The sequence below is a fragment of the Salmo trutta genome, chromosome 15, assembly GCF_901001165.1.
Source record: "Salmo trutta chromosome 15, fSalTru1.1, whole genome shotgun sequence".
NCBI lineage: Eukaryota > Metazoa > Chordata > Actinopteri > Salmoniformes > Salmonidae > Salmo > Salmo trutta.
This window is the reverse complement of record NC_042971.1, coordinates 28,531,012-28,553,500: the sequence shown is the minus strand read 5'-3', so window position 1 is coordinate 28,553,500 and position 22,489 is coordinate 28,531,012. Positions and strand designations below refer to the sequence as shown.

The 22,489-nt window shown below is 42.2% G+C and overlaps 2 protein-coding genes across 5 annotated transcripts in view; both read left to right on the top strand.

The window, feature by feature from the left end:
• Nucleotides 1-22,489, top strand: part of LOC115148712 (uncharacterized) — a 229,906-nt gene that overhangs the window by 187,842 nt on the left and 19,575 nt on the right. The gene's annotated exons all lie outside the window — the stretch shown is intronic.
• On the top strand, nt 15,592-20,828 carry LOC115148724 (uncharacterized). Of its 4 annotated transcripts, XM_029690889.1 has the most exons (8): nt 15,592-16,696; nt 16,823-16,905; nt 18,900-18,964; nt 19,063-19,137; nt 19,432-19,515; nt 19,694-19,984; nt 20,328-20,583; nt 20,716-20,828. In XM_029690889.1, exons 3-8 carry the CDS (start codon nt 18,926-18,928, stop codon nt 20,730-20,732), a joined length of 762 nt encoding a protein of 253 aa, XP_029546749.1. In that variant the 5' UTR covers nt 15,592-16,696; nt 16,823-16,905; nt 18,900-18,925; the 3' UTR covers nt 20,733-20,828. The 4 variants fall into 4 exon arrangements, with proteins under 4 accessions (XP_029546749.1, XP_029546751.1, XP_029546748.1 ...); XM_029690891.1 differs by having other exon boundaries at nt 15,592-16,905; nt 19,712-19,984; XM_029690888.1 differs by having other exon boundaries at nt 15,592-16,905.

Below are 22,489 nucleotides of genomic sequence, written 5' to 3'. Positions count from 1 at the left end.
ATTATGCATGATTTAATATGAAACCCAGCCTCCCGAGTGGCACAGTGGACTTAGGCGCTGCATCGCAGTTGCTAGCTGTGCCGCTATAGATCCTGGTTCGGCTGCGACCCGGAGACCCATGGGTTGGCGCACAATTGTCCCAGCGTCGTCCTGGTTAGGGGAGGGTTTGTCCGGCAGGGATGTCCTTGTCCCATTGCGCTCTAGCAACTCCTGTGGCGGGCCGGGCGCATGCATGCTGACACGGTCGCCAGGTGTATGGTGTTTCCTCCGACACATTGGTGTGGCTGGCTTCCGGGTTAAGCGGGCATTGTGTCAGGAAGCAGTCTAGCTTGGCAGGGTCGTGTTTCAGAGGACCCATGGCTCTCTACCTTCGCCTTTCCCGACTCTGTAGGGAGTTGCAGCGATGAGACAAGACTAACTACCAATTGGATACCACGAAAATTGGGATGATAAAGGGGTTAAAATATATAATATGAAACCCTGTTATACTTTATTTGGCACTTAATAGGCACTTATTGTAGTCATTTTTTAAATTTAATCTCTTCAGATGGGAAACCGTTTTTTATTTTCATTTTTATACATTTGAATATGGTCTTTATAACAGAAGGTAAAATTAGGTTAACTTTTATTTATGAATATAAACTGGCAATATTCTAGTGGCCAATCTTCGTTGCAATAGGCCCATGAAATAATATCAGCTTTTATGATGCTGGTAAAGATAGTACCTTTACAGACGGCCCCTAACTGTGCAGTATAGCCTATAGGTTATACACTGAGTGTATAAAATAATAAGGACACCTTCCTAATATTTAGTTAGCCCCCCAACCCCCTTTTGTCCTCAGAACAGCTTCAATTTATCGGGGCATGGATTCTACAAGGTGTTGAAAGCGTTCCACAGGGATGCAGGCCCAGGTTGAAGCCAATGCTTCCCACAGTTGTCAAGTTGGCTGGATGTCCTTTGGTTGGTGGAACATGAGCGTGAAAAACCCATCAGTGTTGCAGTTCTTGACACAAACCGGTGTGCCTGGCACCTACTACCATACTCCGTTCAAAGGTACTTAAATCTTTTGTCTTCACCCTCTGAATGGCAGACATACACTATCCATGTCTCAATTGTCTCCAGGCTTAAAAATCATTCTTTAACCTGTCCTGTCCCCTTCATCTACAAGTGAAATCAATAAGGGATCATAGCTTTCACTTGGATTCACCTGGTCAGTCTGTCATGGAAATAGCAGGTGTCTTTAATGCTTTGTACGCTTAGTGTAAATTTCACAATAATTATACATTTTTGGATTTTGTTATGTAGCCTATTGTTGTCACTTTATTGAACCTGCCTGCAACCCACCCGCCTGGGGACTGCGGGTTATGAGACAATCCCGGCATCACTAGTTTGCATGTTCTGCAGCCTTGTAAAGATAGGGAGAGGATGACTGGGATGCAGTTTGGCATTTATTGTCATGAATCTTGCCCTGGCGGCAGTTCTGCAAAGTGGTCACAAGCTGGCACAGGCATAAAGCAATAATATCTGATTTTTAACCTAACCCTAACCACACTGCTAATCCTTACCTTAAATTAAGTCCATAAAACACAATTATTTTCCACAAATATTTAAGATATAGCCAATTTTGGCTTTGCAGCTGCCATATCTAGAGGAAATTGCGCAGTTCTGCCTCCAGAGCAGTATTCATGACAAACGTCAAGCTGCGACTGGTTGAGGGAATGTAAAATCGGTAACGAAATTGTTTTGACAATTAACATACTTTTTATTATGAAAAGTACAATATATCCATGTACACATCAGATAGCTGCTCTTTCTCTGCTACCTCATTCTATTTCTCTAGTCTAGTATTCCCTGTTTATGTTCCTCGTCTCCCTCCTCTATTTCCCCACCCTTTCCTCAGACTCTTCTTTTTCTTTTCCTCCTCCTTACTTTCTCCAACATTTTCCATCGGTTGCATCTTACTGGCCTTTTCTTGCTTCTCTGCTTTTTTGGACAAGGAGATAAAGTAATGTAAGCTTATGGGTTCTCTTCTCTTGAGCTACTATATCTAGAGCTATGCTATACTGTAGGAGGATATATGGCCAATATACCCTTCTTGTATTTCCTCCCACCTGTGGGGCCACTCCTGCCATTTCCTGGAGCCGCTTCCTGCCGGTCTGGCCCAGGTTGGTGATGGGGGCCAGGCGAGGCATGTGGCGGTATGGGAAGTTCTCTGTAGCGGACGGAGTGATAATGACAGGGCTGAGAGGAGTCCGAGGCCTTGGGACATTCTCTGGGGAGGGAGGTGCCACAGCAGAGGGCAGGGCCACAGCAGAGGGCAGGGCCACAGCAGAGGGCAGGGCCACAGCAGAGGGCAGGGCCACAGCAGAGGGCAGGGCCACAGCAGAGGGCAGGGCCACAGCAGAGGGCAGGGCCACAGCAGAGGGCAGGGCCACAGCAGAGGGCAGGGCCACAGCAGAGGGCAGGGCCCGTAGGGCTTCAGCCAGGGTCCGGGGTGCTGAGGTCACAAGAGGAGAGAGGCCAGTGTTGCCAGACACAGGACCAGAGACCTTCACTGGGCTTTGTAGGACCAGAAAGTAAAGTAAAATATCAGGACAATGCTACGTTAAAAACAATCTGTACATATACTTTATAACTAAACTATACACATTGCAGATACATGACTACACTCAATAAGTAGGAGTAACTTACAAAGCTCTGGACATTGTTATTTTTTTATGACTTGAGGAGACTGTTCTCGGCTATACTGGTTTGCATTTCTGCCATGCTGTCTATATTTTCGGCCATCTCTCCAGTGCATTTCTTGAATGCCACTTTCAACGCCCAGTTATTCAGCCAACTGTCCAGGTCTACTGCCTTCAGATCACCTTCGCTGCAGTTTCTCTTCATCTCTTGGATCAGTGCCCTCACCTCCTCACCCATCCTCTTGAGCTCCCTAGCCACGTCTTCATCCCTCAGTCTCTCCTTCCTCCTCCCCATCCACTTCGCAATCCATCCTCTACAGCATCCCTCATTCTTCTTCTGCCTCTCTTGGTTGATGTCCTGACCGTCATTGAGCGTCTTCAGGCCCCGTTTGAGTTCTATTGAGGTCAGGTTTTTCTTTAATCCGCCTCAGGCTCTCCTCTTTGATGTTGGTCCACTCTGTCTTCTTGTCCAGCTGATGCCTGCAGGGCCGGACAGTGGTGACCACCTCCATCTGGCATGACACCTTCTTCAGGGCACTCACAGAGGCAGGGAGGAGGATGTTGAACTTGTCCACAATAATCTCTACAGACATGGGGTCAAACCGTTGAGATGTGACACACACACACAAATTTAAAAGATGCCTACCAGTCGATGGTCCTTCAGTGGTCCTTGTGGTTCATTTGGAGGCTCTGGACTGTCCTCAGAAGGGGCATCATTGCCATCATCAAGCTGTGTGTCAGTGAGCTAGCTGGTATAGTCCATTCTCCCACATTCACTGAGAGGTGCTCAGAAATGTGTGTGGGGGAGGAGATAGACAGATCATCCTCGTCCATATCCCTCACTTCAAGCTTTGTCACCTTTCATTCTCAACTTTCAGTGGTGGTGTCCTCCTTTCATGATCCTACTCATCACACTGTGTATCAGAGTCAACTAGTCAGAGACCATCCTCCTCACAGTGATGTCACTCAACAAAGACATGGACGGTAGGGTACAACTCTTACCTCCGATTCACAGTCAGTGAAGGGTAGATGGAAAAGTCATCAGAACTGGAGATGAGGGTCACATCATATTTTCTCTCATCAGCCGAGTCACCCTTCCAGGACTGAGGAGACAGAGAAGGCATGTACTCATGGCAGCCATAGAATACACTGGCATTGACCCTCAAGGAAATGTAGAATATGTAGGCAATCCAACATGGCTGTAAAGTAGTGAGTAATACATGGGTAACTGAAAATGCAATAAATGCAACTCCCATAACATTAGGGTGGGCTAAAGACCCTTCCATAGTATAGGATTCTTTAGCATCTCGAATGGATGATTGTCAATTAACCAAGCCAACCAAATGGCCATAGATCAATCTCTTGATTCATATCTGTTGTGTCTCTATGGGAACAGCGAGATGACCTGGCTGAGAGGCTCTGGATTGATGTTCCATTCATCCCCAGATGTTGTGTCCTGCCATAGCTCACAATGATTGGCTGTAAACAGTAAAGAAGGAATTAAACACTGCTTTGCTTATTGCAGAATGCATAACTAATGTGCATGTGTTATTGATTTCAGTTCGGATATGACTTAAAGGCTTGTTCTTCTGTGCATCTTGCGTTGGCCACATCACAGAATCAGGGATGCCTAACCCTCACTGGATTCAAACGTCACACACATCACTCAATTTAAAAGGTGATAATATACAAGACAGGACAGATATGTATTGTTATATTTACCACATAAGGGCGGCGTCTTAAAGCTCTTTTGATTCTCTCATTATTACAATCCATTGCTTTCTGAGGGAAACATTCCATCAATATTGGATATATATATCTATATATATATATATGTGTGTGTGTGTGTGGTGTGTGTGTGTGTTGTGTGTGTGTGTGTGTGTATGTATGTATGTATACACAGCTTTGGATAACCTTAAGAGACCCTTGCAAAATGTCCGTTTCTCTGGTTTTACTATTTATAGGTATGTGTTTGGGTAAAATGAAAATTTTTGTTTTCTTCTATAAACTGCTGACAACATTTCTCCCAAATTCCAAATAAAAATATTGTCATTTAGAGCATTTATTTGCAGAAATGACAAGTGATCAAAATAACAAAAAAGATGCAGTGTCAGACCTCGAATTAATACTAATATTTTAACTTAGGAAGAGTTCTGAAATCAATATTTGGTGGATTAACCCTGATTTTCAAATCACAGCTTTCATGCGTCTTGGCATGCTCTCCACCAGTCTTTTACGTTGGTGTTGGGTGACTTGATGCCCCTCATGGCGGCAAAAATTCTTTGTTTGTAGCTTGTGGACCATCATTTCCTCTGATCACATTACAGAGGTTTTCAATGGGGTTCAGGTCTGGAGATTGGGTGGCCATGACGGGTCTGAATCTGGTGGTCCTCCATCCACACCCTGATTGACTTAGCTGTGTGGCTATGGAGCATGTCCTACTTGAAAAAGCAATCCTCAGAGTTGGGGAACATTGTCTGAGCAGAAGGAAGACCTCTTTTTGCAGTCATTGATATCATCCTACAGTTGTGAGTGACATTCGAATGAGTTGGCAGTCATCCCAGTCAGTGGAGAGTCGTTTTGCACCGTCTGCCAGTCTGTGCTTGTTGTCCCCAATGTCTGCTGCTTGGGCCTTGTTCTTTTACCTTATTTAACTTGGCAAGTCAGTAAGAACAAATTCTTATTTCAATGACAGCATAGGAACAGATTTTTACCTTGTCAGATCAGTAATTCAATCTTGTAACTTCCGGTTACTAGTCCAACGCTCTAACCACTAGGCTACCTGCCACCCCTATGAACCACTGTCTTTGAAATTTTAAGGATAGAAGAATCTGACGCTTATGTATCCCTCTGCCAGTAAAGCCAGAATTGAACCCTTTTTTTCCTTAATCAAATACTTTCCTTTTCAACTCTTTTGACATGGTCAATAGTATTTTAGCTTCCAATTACTTTTGAGGTACTACTAGCACTGTGTTTGCCATCCAGCTGTTCCTATTGCAAGAGGATAATGAGACCACAGCAGTGGTTTTTATACTTTTCCTCGTTAAATAAGGTTTGGTTCAGGTGATCACCCTGATCAGTACCTCATTCAGCAGAATGAGGTGTGCCTGTGTTGGAAATCAACAGACACTGGAATGGAATGGCTGCCATACATGTAGAGATGCTGATTTAAGAAACATTTGCAGTGGTCTCTTAGTTTTTTTTACAGAGTTGGGTGTATATGTGGTACCCTGTATATATTATACCGGTTGGGAAGGCTGTGCACCAAAGGCCAAAGGTTACCCTGCAACAACCTGAGTGAAGAAAGAGATGTACAGATGAAATCAAATCGGAACACAGTTTATGTAGTGAATTAATGCTTGGTTACATCATAATACGTCACAGCTTCATGACTGCATAATACATCGTAAGAAAAAGGCTTGTTTGGAGCCTAACTGGTGGTATTGTCTTCTCACTGGTTGTAGCTAGATGAATAACGAAATGATGTGCATATTTCCTACTGACTGAGTATGGTTGTATCGATGGTTGGTTGGACGTTTTACAGATGGCCAAGAGGATATCAATAGGAAGAAACCATTCCTTGACATTTTTGTTTTCATTTTGCACATTGAGTAACAAGCATTAAGGGACCACAATGGAAGTCGTGACTTTATTGTGTTGTCCCTGACACATTTTATTTTATTAAACTGTCAAATATATCTATCTCGCTTTCTATCAAACTCAAATGGGCTGTTGAGGACTCTGATCATCACATTTCAGGCACAGCCAGCAGGTGGCAGTGTCTTTAAATGCAGCACTGCCTTAGTGCACTTCATGATCTACGCATCAAATAACTTTGGTTGTGAAGGTGATTAATAAAAATACATTTAAAAAAAGTGATTAATCCAAATGCGGAAGTCCATTACATTTGCTTTGGTTTAGCAATCTATCAACTCCCTCCCTGTCTTAGCTAAAGTGCTGTGCAATATTGGAGGACAGGTGTCGTAACTGAAATGTTTGTATTGTGCTTGATTATCCACTGGTATTAGTTTGACAAATATGTACTGAGCATCAAATCAGTTTTGAAAGATGTTGTGGTGGAAGAATTTGGGGTGAGCTGTTGTAACTTCTCAAGGGATATGTTCTGTGTTGGACTGTGATGTTATGCGTTTCATAGACTACTTGTATGTCTGCACCCTAACACAAGGCCATTGTGTTCCAGAACTATTGATGTATAGAAGAACTGTTGTGTAAACAATATGATTGTATTATCACCTCCCACTATATAAGGGACATGTAACCATTTCTTCCTTGCTGTGAAATTAGAGGTGGATCTCCTCTGCTGCTGCTTGTATTAAATATGTTTATTATATTGTTAAATAGTCTCTGCCTTTAATCTTTGGATCGAATTTTCCACAACTGTAATTCAGAGGTTCAAGAGTTTTACTCCTGAGTTGAGGTTAACGAGTGTCATTGTTGCTGTTATTATAGTGTAATTTGTTTTCTTTATTGTCATTACATATTTCAGGTTATCAGAGGATGCCTTCAGTCTTGGAACTAAAGTTTTTGGCAATGGGCATGGTAAATTAGCAAGGAGGGACTGGGTGATTTAAGAATCATATGCTCGGTAGCTAGCTAGCTACTTTGTATGGGACTGTTGTAACGTTATCTAGCTTGCTACAACTTGTAGTTAAAGTTAATGACGTAACATATGGTGCCAGTAGGCTACAGCAGCAAGCTAGAGCACAACACATCAATGCCGCTGATGTCTGTCAAGCCGTTAATTTCAGTTTTAATCCTCTCTTCTTTCTTTGTGGTACACAAGCTCATCACATACTCCTTCCACCACAAGCATTGGGGTTCTGGTGCTCCTCTGGTGGGATTGAGAAGAGTGTGGACACTGTTTGGTTCCTCCTCATATTTCACCTGCTCTCTATCAGTGCAGGGGTGTTGTACACCATCCTGGGGCTGGTACTGTTTGGTGCATCTGCCCAGAATCAAGTGGAGGGGTTAGTTCCTGTATCCCTCTCCCGTATGGTTAAGAGCTTTGTTTTGGGGGTCAGTGTACCCATGTTAGCCCTGCCCTGGCTGTTTCTGCTCATAACATTTTTGTTCCCACACACTGTCTTCCTCTGCAATGTCATCATCACATTCCAAATAACTGATGCACTCTGCGTTCGCCAGTTTCCTCCAACACATTGATGCGGCTGGCTTCTGTGTGAAGAAGCAGTGCGGCTTGGCAGGGTTGTGTTTCGGAGGACGCATGGCTCTCGACCTTTGCCTTTTCCAAGTCCGTAGGGGAGTTGCAGAGATGGGACAAGACTGTAACTACCAATTGGATATCACGAAAAATTGATTAAATCACCAAAACATTTTTATAATAATTGGTCGTTGTGCACAGTAAAGAGAAGCCATAATTACTACCTATTTTGCATAAACAACTGGATCAAGTGGTAAGAGTCATGTAACAGGTCATGATGGAACACGTTATTCGATATCAGTAATGCAAGAGAAAAATTTCAAAGGCACACAAATGAACATGAACCCTGCCATATCACTACTGTCTTGTTTTGTACTCTTTGTACAAAATAATAAAATGCAGTACTACAGGATATTTCTTAACGTAGCTCTTTATTAGCTAGCTACAACTTGCATGTTCACTTATCTCCAACCATGATCAACTGACCATGACCTAACCCTCTGGGTGGTCTTAACCAATCATAGCACAGTATGATACGGCGGTAAAATGCATCCAATTATAATTCAGTATGTTTACACATATGAATATTCCAACTACAATAGTTTAGGGGTTTCTCTATTAAAAGAAACACCAAAAGGACTGCTGAACATCACCCTTATATCATCCACTTCATTCCATTTCATATAGTTAATGTTCAGCAGAACCTCAAGTTGAAGTAAATATTTTGTATTGGACCTCCAACCATCAGCATTGAAAGACACCTAGATAAAATACTTACTGAGTGGTATAGTAGTAGGTGCCAGGTGCATCGGTTTGACTGTGTCAAGAACTGCAATGCTACTGGGTTTTTCACGCTCAACAGTTTCCCATGTGTATCAAGAATGGTCCACCACCCAAAGGACATCCAGACAACTTGACTACTGTGGGAAGCATTGGAGACAACATGGGCCAGCATCTCTGTGGAACACTTTCAACACCTTGTAGAGTCCATGCCTGATGAATTGAGGCTGTTCTTTAATATTGGTGAGGTGTTCCTAATGTTTTGTATACTACACACCAGAGGTAGTGATTATCAGAACACACATAAATTACAGTTAATAGACGTTTTCATGTTGTACTGAAAGTGCACATATAACCAACACATATTGCATTGCCTATATGCTGTGGTAGTGTCCATCTAATCGTAACTAGTTGGCACTAAGCCTTAGTCTGAGAGCGTGAGAAAAAAAACACCTGGACACTTTTACAGTTTACCACCACTTAATCTAAGACCTATTCTTTAATGAACCGATGAAAAACAAGGCTCAATTACTAAATAGTTACTGCAATTTAAATGTATAAATTTAACAATACATGGTACAATATGAATGTGCTACAAGTATGTATATTTTACTCTAATCTTACTCTTCTCTCTGTATTTACACAACTTTCCTAGGGCATCTGAATAGGCAGCCATGTTGAATTTTGTAAATACATTTACAGACTGCAAATATAGAATGCTTTCAATGCCTTACATTTGAAGACTTAATATACATGATAAAATGCCTTGTGAGGATCTTCACAGCATGATACACGTCCTGATGAATTATTTAATTTCATAATCACCTCTGTTTTTGCCTAGTTACACTTACAATTGTACAATTGAGTTTGCGAATGTACAATTTGCCCCATAATTCAATTTGCGATGATGATCCGCTAAGCAAAGTCAGCCAAAACTTAAAACCAACATTAATATGGAGAAGTCAACGTACAAGTGTAAGTAGAAACAAATGTAAATAAAAAAAACTCCTAATCCCCAAAATGGGAGAATGAAACAATATTTCTATTTTTGAGAATGTGGGAATGGTCCGTGGACACTTAAGGGACAGTCATGTCAAGTGTGTTTCATTTGGTGATCTCATGAAGGACAGGAAACACACTTTACTGTATCTCTTAAAGTGTACATTTCCCAGCTGTCCGTTTTACAGCTGAATGTTGTATAAGATGAATGAATAAGTATCAGAATACTTTTGAAAAGATAACAATGTGATTTAGTCTTCTAAATCAGAATTGGTTGTTTTATGGTATTTATGCACAGTCAGTAGCCACGCCCAGGTGACCACAAACATGATGAGATGGCCCCTTTTCTACCCAAGTATAAAAGCCCCCGTGACGCTATTCACACCAGACCAGGCAAACCACGGTGTAAGCTAAGGTTGCAAATGGTTGAATTTCTAAGACCATACAGCGTGTAGCGTTGGTTACACGGCTAGAAATGGTTAAACTCTAAAACATTGCCACAGAAGGAGCAAATGTTATACGAGGCCTTTTCAGTCTGCAGCTGGAAATGTACGTAGCCTAGGACGAAGAATACCGACAACCGCCGAAACATCTATTCTATGCCACAACATGGGTATGCCTGACGTATCCACTAGGAACGCAACCAGAGACTTTTCTGTCGACTCCCTCCAGCAGATGGACCGGCGACAACAGAGAGAAATCAAATCAAATTTATTTATATAGCCCTTCGTATATCAGCTGAAATCTCTAAGTGCTGTACAGAAACCCAGCCTAAAACCCCAAACAGCAAGCAATGCATGTGAAAGAAGCACGGTGGCTAGGAAAAACTCCCTAGGAAAAACTCCCTAGAAAGGCCAAAAACCTAGGAAGAAACCTAGAGAGGAACCAGGCTATGAGGGGTGGCCAGTCCTCTTCTGGCTGTGCTGGGTGGATATTATAACAGAACATGGTCAAGATGTTAAAATGTTCATAAATGACCAGCATGGTCAAATAATAATAATCATAGTAGTTGTCGAGGGTGCAACAAGCACGTCCAGTGAGCAGGTCAGGGTTCTGTAGCCGCAGGCAGAACAGTGGGAACTGGAGCAGCAGCATGGCCAGGTGGACTGGGGACAGCAAGGAGTCATCATGCCAGGTATTCCCGAGGCATGGTCCTAGGGCTCAGGTCCTCCGAGAGAAAGAAAGAAAGAGAGAAAGAGAATTAGAGAGAGCATATTTAAATTCACACAGGACACCGGATAAGACAAGAGAATACTCCAGATGTAACAGACTGACCCTAGCCCCCCGACACAAACTACTGCAGCATAAATACTGGAGGCTGAGACAGGAGGGATCAGAAGACACTGTGGCCCCATCCGATGATACCCCCGGACAGGGCCAAACAGGCAGGATTTAACCCCACCCACTTTGCCAAAGCACAGCCCCCACACCACTAGAGGGATGTCTACAACCACCAACTTACCGTCCGAAGACAAGGCCGAGTATAGCCCACAAAGATCTCCGCCATGGCACAACCCAAGGGGGGGGCGCCAACCCAGACAGGAAGACCACGTCAGTGACTCAACCCACTCAAGTGACGCACCCCTCCCATGGACGGCATGGAAGAACACCAGTAAGTCAGTGACTCAGCCCCTGTAATAGGGTTAGAGGCAGATAATCCCAGTGGAAAGAGGGGAACCTGCAAGGCAGAGACAGCAAGGGCGGTTCGTTGCTCCAGCCTTTCCGTTCACCTTCACACTCCTGGGCCAGACTATACTTAATCATAGGACCTACTGAAGAGATAAGTCTTCAGTAAAGACTTAAAGGTTGAGACTGAGTCTGCGTCTCTCACATGGGTAGGCAGACCATTCCATAAAAATGGAGCTCTATAGGAGAAAGCCCTACCTCCAGCCGTTTGCTTAGAAATTCTAGGGACAATTAGGAGGCCTGCGTCTTGTGACCGTAGCGTACGTGTAGGTATGTACGGCAGGACCAAATCGGAAAGATAGGTAGGAGCAAGCCCATGTAATGCTTTGTAGGTTAGCAGTAAAACCTTGAAATCAGCCCTTGCCTTAACAGGAAGCCAGTGTAGGGAGGCTAGCACTGGAGTAATATGATCAATTTTTTGGGTTCTAGTCAGGATTCTAGCAGCCGTATTTAGCACTAACTGAAGTTTGTTTAGTGCTTTATCCGGGTAGCCGGAAAGTAGAGCATTGCAGTAGTCCAGCCTAGAAGTAACAAAAGCATGGATTAATTTCTCTGCGTCAATTTTGGACAGAAAGTTTCTGATTTTTGCAATGTTACGTAGTTGGAAAAAAGCTGTCCTTGAAACAGTCTTGATATGTTCTTCAAAAGAGAGATCAGGGTCCAGAGTAACGCCGAGGTCCTTCACAGTTTTATTTGAGACGACTGTACAACCATCCAGATTAATTGTCAGATTCAACAGAAGATCTCTTTGTTTCTTGGGACCTAGAACAAGCATCTCTGTTTTGTCCGAGTTTAAAAGTAGAAAGTTTGCAGCCATCCACTTCCTTATGTCTGAAACACAGGCTTCTAGCGAGGGCAATTTTGGGGCTTCACCATGTTTCATTGAAATGTACAGCTGTGTGTCGTCCGCATAGCAGTGAAATTTAACATTATGTTTTCGAATGACATCCCCAAGAGGTAAAATATATAGTGAAAACAATAGTGGTCCTAAAACGGAACCTTGAAGAACACCGAAATGTACAATTGATTTGTCAGAGGACAAACCATTCACAGAGACAAACTGATATCTTTCCGACAGATAAGATCTAAACCAGGCCAGAACTTGTCCATGTAGACCAATTTGGGTTTCCAATCTCTCCAAAAGAATGTGGTGATCGATGGTATCAAAAGCGGCACTAAGATCTAGGAGCACGAGGACAGATGCAGAGCCTCGGTCTGACGTCATTAAAAGGTCATTTACCACCTTCACAAGTGCAGTCTCAGTGCTATGATGGGGTCTAAAACCAGACTGAAGCGTTTCGTATACATTGTTTGTCTTCAGGAAGGCAGTGAGTTGCTGTGCAACAGCTTTTTCTAAAATTTTTGAGAGGAATGGAAGATTCGATATAGGCCGATTAGTTTTTTTATAATTTCTGGGTCAAGATTCGGCTTTTTCAAGAGAGGCTTTATTACTGCCACTTTTAGTGAGCTTGGTACACATCCGGTGGATAGAGAGCCGTTTATTATGTTCAACATAGGAGGGCCAAGCACAGGAAGCAGCTCTTTCAGTAGTTTAGTTGGAATAGGGTCCAGTATGCAGCTTGAAGGTTTGGAGGCCATGATTATTTTCATCATTGTGTCAAGAGATATAGTACTAAAACACTTTAGTATCTCCCTTGATCCTAGGTCCTGGCCTAGGTCCTGGCAAACAACAACATGTTAAGTAACCCATGTATGAACTAATTGTGAGTGTGTTTTATGTAATTCTATGATTGATTAAGTTAGTAAATAAATCATTAAGCCAATTTGTATATTGCTGATTCATGATACTGTGATAGGGTTCGTGCAGATATCCAAGGGTTTGCGACATTCAGTAATAACACTGATGAGGTAATGAAATTCAATAATAAGCGACTGTTTTGATAAGATATGAAAATATCTGAGGAGTTATATTTGTGAAATTGACACTATAAACAACTTTTTTCCGTGGTGCCCCGACTTCCTCGTTAAAGTTACATGATTAGTTTTATCGCGTAGTAAAATTACACATAGAGAATGGATTTGATAATATACAGTCTTCACATTTAATGATAGTCAACGACACTAAAGCATATAACCTTCCTTACATCACTTATACATTGCAATTTTCGATTTACCTGATACAGTAGGATGGCTAACATTCGATGTCTGCTAGGGCGTTGTCTTCTAGCCAAGATATGAAATGCAATCATAATTGACTAGCGCATAAGGCACACACAACAGTTCCATGATGACTGAAAACACAACCGTGGGATGAACAGCTGATACATTTCCTGGCGGCCCATTTAAAATTGAATAATTCTTCCCTCGCCCCTTGCCCTGTTGGTTTTAGAACTTTATTTTTGTGTGCTGTTAGCAAGGCAAATTTAAATAAATTACACAAACTCCAGTAGCTAGCTAGCTAACGTTACCAGCGCGAGTGTGCAGTTATCTCCTCCAGAATGGTAGAATGGCCAACACTGCCGAAAATGTTGTGGATTTCTTTGGTTGAAGAACCCCTTTCATTCTCTGGGGTACACGCAGGGGCGAAAATCTGATATCAACTTTGGAGGGGACAATTACATTACATTTTCTCAAGAGCAATTCCTGAAGGGGACACCAAAATTAGTACTGTAACACATAGCCTACGTTGTAATATGGTAAATGTATATTGAGGAACCAAAGAAATAAGGTGTTTGCCGTACTCCTAACTACCGGTACCCAAAACTACACAACTAATCACAGCAATACCATTGCCTTTAACAAATCTTAGTTCAGTCACCAGTTTAAGTTGAGAGTGGGGGTATCCATGGCATTTTCCAATTATGTTCCTATTTTACAAGTCCAAAAAATTGAGAACCTTTCATAATGTTGCCAAACAATGACTCAACAAACTTACCTGAGACTCCCTGTCTCTGCCAGTCTGTCCCTGCATATCTGTCCCCAACACTGCGGTCTGTGTGCCATCTGTTGCCTGCTCTGCCTAATGACATCATTGTGTAACATTTCCATTAGAATTTCATTTCTTTCTTATGAACATTTTATCAACTAGTCTTTGAGATATTAGGCTACTAGGGTTCTTACTTTGCGTTTTGGTGTACTGAAAAATACTCTGATGTCCGTCTTTTTTCTGCCATTTTTCTTCCTGGCTGGCTACACACACACACACAGTGTGTAGGTTATTTACAGTAGGAGATGGGCTTCTATCTTATCTTCTATCATTCTATATGGGCTTCAATCTAAAAGGTAGCTAGCAAATGTGAAATTGATTGCAGTGACAAGAGATGACAGCTGTATGAGTTCACCATTTACACAACATATGCTGCAACCTTTTGTAATTTTAATCGTTTGTTTCATATTGGCTGGCTTCCAACAATAGCTGAATTTGCAAAGCTAGTGAGCACCAATTCCGTTTCAGTGGTGTTTGCTATAATCTTTGCTACCCGGGTTAAATAAAGGTGAAATTAAATAAATAAATAAAAGTTCCCTTGCAACAATTTAGCTTTTGCAATGAGACCATTAAATATATTTAAGACAATGGTAGAAGAGAGTGTAGTTCTGTTCAGTTTGGACTTCAGTTTATCGCTAACCTTATCACAGGGACTTTGAAGCACTAACTTACATCTGCATGCTGATCTTGGAATAAATTGACGATAGCAAAGATTCCATTTTTGACGACGCCACATAAATGGAATAGGTACTAGCTACCTTAATAGTTAATATTTGCGCTTTAGCTCTGCAAATTCAGCTAGTGTGTGTGTGAACCCTGCCAACATAGAACAAAACATTCCATCTTTGACGACGCCACATAAATGGAATAGGTACTAGCTACCTTAATAGTTAATATTTGCGCTTTAGCTCTGCAAATTCAGCTAGTGTGTGTGTGAACCCTGCCAACATAAAACAAAACATGGCGCGATTGACTGGATTAACCTCACGTCAGTTACGTGCATTGAGTGCCTTTCAGACAGTAGATACGAACCCTCTGTTACCTTGCCAACTAAGGAACTGGCAGTGGATCAAACCATTGTGAGGCAAAGGGTGGGGGGTCGCAATCTTTTGAAACTTAAAAACACGCTATTAAGTGTCTATAATCAGCACAATTGCTTTCATTGCGTATTATTAATGTTATTTAAATTACATAGTTATGTTTACAGTGATATATTGGGGGGGACAAATCATATTTTTCCCAGGATGGGGGGGGTCGTGTCCCCCCCATCCCCCCTGGGATTTCCGCCCCTGGGTACACGGAAAAGGTGCGAATTAAAAGCGAGGGTCGACCTCTGCTTGAGATCAGTTTCATGAAGAAGGTGAGGGCGTTCAATACTAACTGGTATCAAAAGTATTTCTGGTTAATAGGGAGCCTTTCATCAAGTCGCCCGTATTGCCTGCATACAGCCTATACACCCTGTCATCTGATCAAGGTAAACTAATTGGTAACATGTATTTATAGTCAATTTGTGTCAGGAGAAAATGTGATCAAATTTAGTATATATAATCAAAATTGGGCTGGCTAGGCTACCTATACATTTTTAATACAAAATGATTAACTGGAATTAATCAATCAACATAATAGTGATGACAGATGTGAGTTCATTTTTTGTAAGGCCAACAGATGCATAGGCCTGCATGATGCAAACATGCATAAAGCAAGCTCAGCCCTGTGAGTTATATTGTCTATCAGTTCTTGTCTATGTGTCTGGGTAGAGGAAATCCCCCTCCTAATCTAGTCTAAATATAATTTAAATGAACAAATATAAGGTAGCTGCAGTTTGACAGGGTTTGCATCCCCCCAGGCCAGGTGTTTTTGTTTCAGGAGTTTTTTTTAAAACCTTTTGATCTGATTAGGAAAAACTGGTCCCATCATAGCCCATATAAAACCTTTTTACAAGTGATTAATCACTGTCATAGGAAAAACTCCAGGCCTCAGGGGGTAAACATTGCCTCACCTCTCTGGAACCTATTGCGCCACCAGTCTACTTGCAGTTGTCAGTTATTGTCAGGTATGTGGATGATCAGGGCTTTATTCAGGAACGTTTCTTGGGATACTTTGATGTGTGAAGTGGGTGAGATGTGCAGTCTGTTTGACTTTATGAATTTTGAGATGTCTGAGTTTAACTTCATAGAGAAACTCTTTGTCCAAACCTAAAATGGCACAGCTGTAATGGAATGTATCTGCTATTTGTATTTACAGCTTAGTCCCCTCCTGTTCCCTGATTTTAAGAGGTTATGACTACTCCACTCCACTACCACTGTCAACTTTCTCCTGTCATGAACTGAAGCCACGTCTCATGTGCCCGCTCGTCCACTGGCACATTGAATGTTTCCCCTCCAAGCACTGAGTATCCCTATCAATTTTCTCTCATTACTGTATGTAGAGTCAATCACATACGCAATCACATTATTACACATCAATGATTTTACTCCTTGCTTGGACTAATTCATTCTTAGCTCTTTTGTCTAACTGTGTAGTGTGTTACTGTTTTGTCTTTCCAGTCAAACCCTGTCCTGCACTGGTAAAGCCTCTGAACACCTCAACTCATACCCTCAATCACTGCTGTGATCTTTTCCAACTCTGTGTAAGTAGCCCTCTTATTCCCCATAATATTGTACTATAAATGTCTTTATTAAATGCTTTAGGTTAAAATAATTAGTTTTTGACGATTTTGACACTTTGTCGTCTCCGTGTGTTCCACGCCTATACCACTGGTCTCCCATCCTCCTCAGTTTTTCAAGTCAACAGCCTCCACTGATACATAGACTACCGGTCAAAAGTTTTAGAACACCTACTCATTCAAGGGCTTTTCTTTATTCTTACAATTTTCTAAATTGTAGAATAATAGTGAAGACATCAAAACTATGAAGTAAAACGTATGGAATCATGTAGTAACCAAAAAAGTGTTAAACAAATCAAAATGTATTTTATATTTGACATTCTTCAAAAGCCACCCTTTGCCTTGATGACAGCTTTGCACACTCTTGACATTCTCTCAACCAGCTTCATGAGGTTGTCACCTGGAATGCATTTCAATTAACAGGTGTGCCTTCATAAAAGTTAATTTGTGGAATTTATTTCCTTCTTAATGCGTTTGAGCCAATCAGTTGTGTTGTGACAAGGTAGGGGGCTATACAGAAGATAGCCCTATTTGGTAAAAAACTAAATCCATATTATGGCATGAACAGCTCAAATAAGCAAAGAGAAACGACAGTCCATCATTACTTTAAGACATGAAGGTCAGTCAATATGGAACATTTTAAGATCTTTAAAAGTTTCTTCAAGTGCAGTTGCAAGAACCATCAAGCGCTATGATGAAACTGCCTCTCATGAGGACCGCCACAGGAAAGGAAGACACAGAGTTACCTCTGCTGCAGAGGATAAGTTCATTAGAGTTACCAGCCTCAGAAAATGCAGCCCAAATAAATGCTTTACAGAGTTCAAGTAACAGACACACCTCAACATCAACTGTTAAAAGTAGACTGTATGAATCAGGCCTTCATGGTGTAATTGCTGCAAAGAAACCACTACTAGAGGACACCAATAATAAGAAGAGACTTGCTTGGGCCAAGAAACATGAGCAATGGACATTAGACTGGTGGAAACTTGTCCTTTGGTCTGATGAGTCCAAATTGAAGATTTATTTTGTTCCAACCGTGGTATCTTTGTGAGACGCGGTGTGGGTGAACGGATGATCTCCGCATGTGTCTTTCCCACCGTAAAGCATGGAGGAGGAGGTGTTATGGTGTGGGAGTGATTTGCTGGTGACGCTGTCTTTGATTTATTGAGAATTTAAGGCACACTTAACCAGCATGGCTACCACAGCATTCTGCAGCGATACGCCATTCCATCTGACTTGGGCTTAGTGGGACGATCATTTGTTTTTCACCAAGACAATGACCCAACACCTCCATGCTATGTAAGGGCTATTTTACCAAGAAGAAGAGTGATGGAGTGCTGTATCAGATGACCTGGCCTCCACAATCCTTGACCTCAACCAAATTGAGATGGTTTGGGATGAGTCAGACTGCAAAGTGAAGGAAAAGCAGCCAACAAGTGCTCTTCATATGTGGGAACTCCTTCAAGACTTGTAAAAGCATTCCAGGTGACGCTGGTTGAGAGAATACCAAGAGTGTGATAAGCTGTCATCAAAGCAAAGGGTGGCTATTTGAAGAATCTCAAATATAAAATATATTTACATTTATTTAACACTTTTTATGGGGTTACTACATTATTCGATATGCGTTATTTCATAGTTTTGATGTCTTCACTATTATTCTACAATGTAGAAAATAGTAAAAATAAAGAAACACCCTTGAATGAGTAGCTGTTCTAAAACTTTTAACCGGTAGTGTATATAGGGTGTGTGTGAATGTGTCAGGATGTGTTTTGTATCAATCAAATTGATGGAAATGTTTCCCTCAGAAAGCAAGATGGATTGTATTGATGAGAGAATCAAAAGAGCTTTAAAACGCCACCCTTATGTTATAAATATCAAATATGTATTTATTTTGTCCTTTTTTTGTTATATTATCTATCACCTTTTAAATTGAGTGTTGTGTTGACAATTGAAACCAGTGAGGGTGAACACCCCTGATTCTGTGATGTGGCCAACCAGCAAGATGCACAGAAGAACAAAGCCTGTAAGTCATATCCGACCTAAAAACAATAACAGATAAACATTAGTTATGCATTCTGCAATGAGTAAAGCAGTGTTTAATTCGTTCTTTACTGTTTACAGCCAATCATTGTGAGCTGTGGGCAGGACCAGGCATCTGGGGATGGATGGAACATCAATCCAGAGCCTCTCAGCCAGGTTATCTCTGCTGTTCCCATAGAGACACAACAGATAGATCAATCTGTTGATTCATATGGCCATTTTGGTTGGCTTGGTTGCATTGACAATCATCCATTCGAGATGCTAAAGAATGCTATACTATGGAAGGTCCTTGAGAGTCAATGCCAGTGTATACTATGGCTGCCATGAGTACATGCCTTTCTGTCTCCTCAGTCTGGAAGGGTGACTTGGCTGATAGAGAGAAAATATGATGAGGTGAACTCATCCTCCAATTCCGAATGGACTATGACCAGCTAGCTCTCTGACACACAGCTCGATGATGGCAATGATGCCTCTACTGAGGACAGTCCAGAGCCTCCAAAGGAACCACAAGGACCACTGAAAGACCATCGACTGGTAGGCATCTTTTTAGTGTGTGTGTGTGTGTGTGTGTGTGTGTGTGTGTGTGTGTGTGTGTGTGTGTGTGTGTGTCACATCTAAATGGTTTGACCCTATGTCTGTAGATATTATTGTGGCCATGTTCAACATCCTCCTCCCTGCCTCTGTCAGTTCACTGAATAAGATGTCACACCAGATTGAGGTTGTCCCCAAGGTCCGGCCCTGCAGGCAGCAGCTGGACAAGGAGACAGAGTGGACCAACACCAACGAGGAGAACCTGAGGAGGATCAAAGAAAACCTGACCTCAATAGAACTCAACCTGGAGGAAGGCCTGGAGACGCTCAATGACGGTCAGGACATCAACCAAGAGAGGCAGAAGAAGAATGAGGGATGCTGTAGAGGATGGATTGCGAAGTGGATGGAGAGGAGGAAGGAGAGACTGAGGGATGAAGACGTGGCTAGGGAGCTCAAGAGGATGGGCGAGGAGGTGAGGGCACTGATCCAAGAGATGAAGAGAAACTGCAGCGAAGGTGATCTTAAGGCAGTAGACCTGGACAGTTGGCTGAATGACTTGTAGGTTGAAAGTGGCATTCAAGAAATGCACTGGAGAGATGGCCGAAATTATAGACAGCATGGCAGAAATGCAGACCAGTATAGCCGAGAACAGGCTCCTCAAGTCATAAAAAAAGAACAATGTCCAGAGCTTTGTAAGTTACTCCTACTTATTGAGTGTAGTCATGTATCTGCAATGTGTTTAGTTATAAAGTATATCTACAGATTGTTTTTAACATAGCACTTTCCAGATATTTGACTTGTTTCTGGTCCTACAGAGCCCAGGGATGGTCTCTGGTCCTGTGTTTGGCAACACTGGCCTCTATCCTCTTGTGACCTCAGCACCCCGGACCCTGGCTGAAGCCCTACGGGCCCTGCCCTCTGCTGTGGCCCCTCCCTCCCCAGAGAATGTCCCGAGGCCTCTGACTCCTCTCAGCCCTGTCTTTATTGCTCTACCCACTACAGAGAAGTTCCCATACCGCCGTAGCTCTCGGCTGGCCCCCATAACCAACCTGAGTGAGACCGGCCCCACAGGTGAGAGGAAAAACAAGAAGGGTATATTGGCCATAAGTCCTTCTATAGTATAGCATAGCTCTAGATATAGTAGCTCAAGAGAATATACCCCATAAGCTTACATTACTTTTTCTCCTTGTCCAAAATATTCAGGAAGGGAAGGTCAATAAGAAAAACAAGGGCAAGGCCAAAAAAGTAGTGAAGCAAGAGAAGGCCAGTAAGATGCAACAGATGGGAAATGTTGGAGGAAGTAAGGAGGAGGACAAGAAAGAGGAAAAGAAGAGGTGAGGAAATAGAGGAGGGAGAAGTGGAACATAACCAGGGAATACTAGACTAGAGAATTAGAGAAATAGAATGAGGTAGCAGAGAAAGAGCAGATATCTGATGTGTAAGTGCAAACTTACGCAATAAGGCACGAGGAGGTGTGGTATATGGCCAATATATCATGGCTAAGGGCTGTTCTTATGCACAACGCAACACGGAGTACCTGGATACAGCCCTTAGCCGTGGTATATTGGCCATATACCACAAACCCCCGAGGTGCCTTATTGCTATTATTAGCTGGTTACCAACGTAATTAGAGCAGTAAAAATACATGTTTTTGTCACACCCGTGGTATATGGTCTGTTATAAACTGGGTGGTTCGAGCCCTGAATGCTGATTGGCTGACAGCCGTGGTGTATCAGACCGTATACCACAGGTATGACAAAGCATTTATTTTTACTGCTCTAATTACGTTGGTAACCAGTTCATAATAGCAAAAAGAAACCTTGGGGGTTTGTGGTATATGGCCATTATACCACGGCTAAGGGCTGTATCCAGGCACTCCGTGTCGTGTTGTACCTAAGAACAGCCCTTAGGTGTGGTATATTGACCATATAACACACCCCCTCGTGCCTTATTGCTTAAATATACCACGGCTGTCAGCCAATCAGCATTCAGGGATCGAACCACCCAGTTTATAATACTATTTATTCTCCTGTGGTTTTTGATTGACAGGTTTCTTCAGTGGCTGCTGCCCAAACTGAGATGTTCAAAGAAATAATGGCCAACTATTACTTCTACCACACACACACACACACACACACACACACACACACACACACACACACACACAGATTTTGAGTATTGGTTATTCCTACAACACACACTAACATAATTTCAGAGAGAGGAACTATGATTAGCAAAATACATATATTGGTCTCATTCTTATATTTTGAGACATGCAGCATTATAAAAAAAAAAAAACGATATTGGTCTCCATCCAGCCTATGATAATGAGTTGGATTTACATGCTTAGGCTTGGAAATATATCCAGGAGAAGCAGGGTCAACACCTCTACTCATGTCATAAGTGCCATGACATCTTTAGTAACCACAGAGAGATAAGACCTCTGTCTCCACAGTCTCATCCAAAGAACAGCACCAACCTTAGGGCAGTGTCACTGGTATCCTTGGACCAAAGTGAAGAGGTGAGGGCCCCTTACTGGTCTCCTTGCAATATCTGGTCTCCCACACAGAGATGGAAATCTACACCTGTTTAGACCCTGGAGGATATGGCTTCAGATGAAAGACAGCAGAGAGATGCAGAACGTAGAAGCTTCAAACACTGTGATATGCAAATTCAGGACCATTGTACACTGAAGTGGAGCATGCATCTGGTCTGAAGCATGTCAAAAGAGTGCAAATGAACTGGGACTGGAGGACTGCATCACATTTAAACTAAATTAGCATGTATCTGATTTAGCTACACTCATCTGTACTTGAATTGTGCTGTTTGAAACGTGTATTTCCAATAAAGCTTTTTAAATTGCAATTATTTGTGTCAGACAGATTTTTCTCTTAATTAAATACATCAGGGGTTCTTAAACTTTTTACAGCAAGGGAATATTATTGTACTGATATTACCTTACCTGTTATCAGTGGGG

Coding starts and splice junctions, on each gene's coding strand:
- LOC115148724 (XM_029690889.1), top strand. CDS start 18,926: ATGTGGCCAACCAGCAAGATGCACAGAAGAACAAAGCCT. Junction 18,965..19,062: donor TGCACAGAAGAACAAAGCCT/GTAAGTCATATC, acceptor TACTGTTTACAG/CCAATCATTGTGAGCTGTGG. Junction 19,985..20,327: donor TCAAGAGGATGGGCGAGGAG/GTGAGGGCACTG, acceptor CTGGTCCTACAG/AGCCCAGGGATGGTCTCTGG.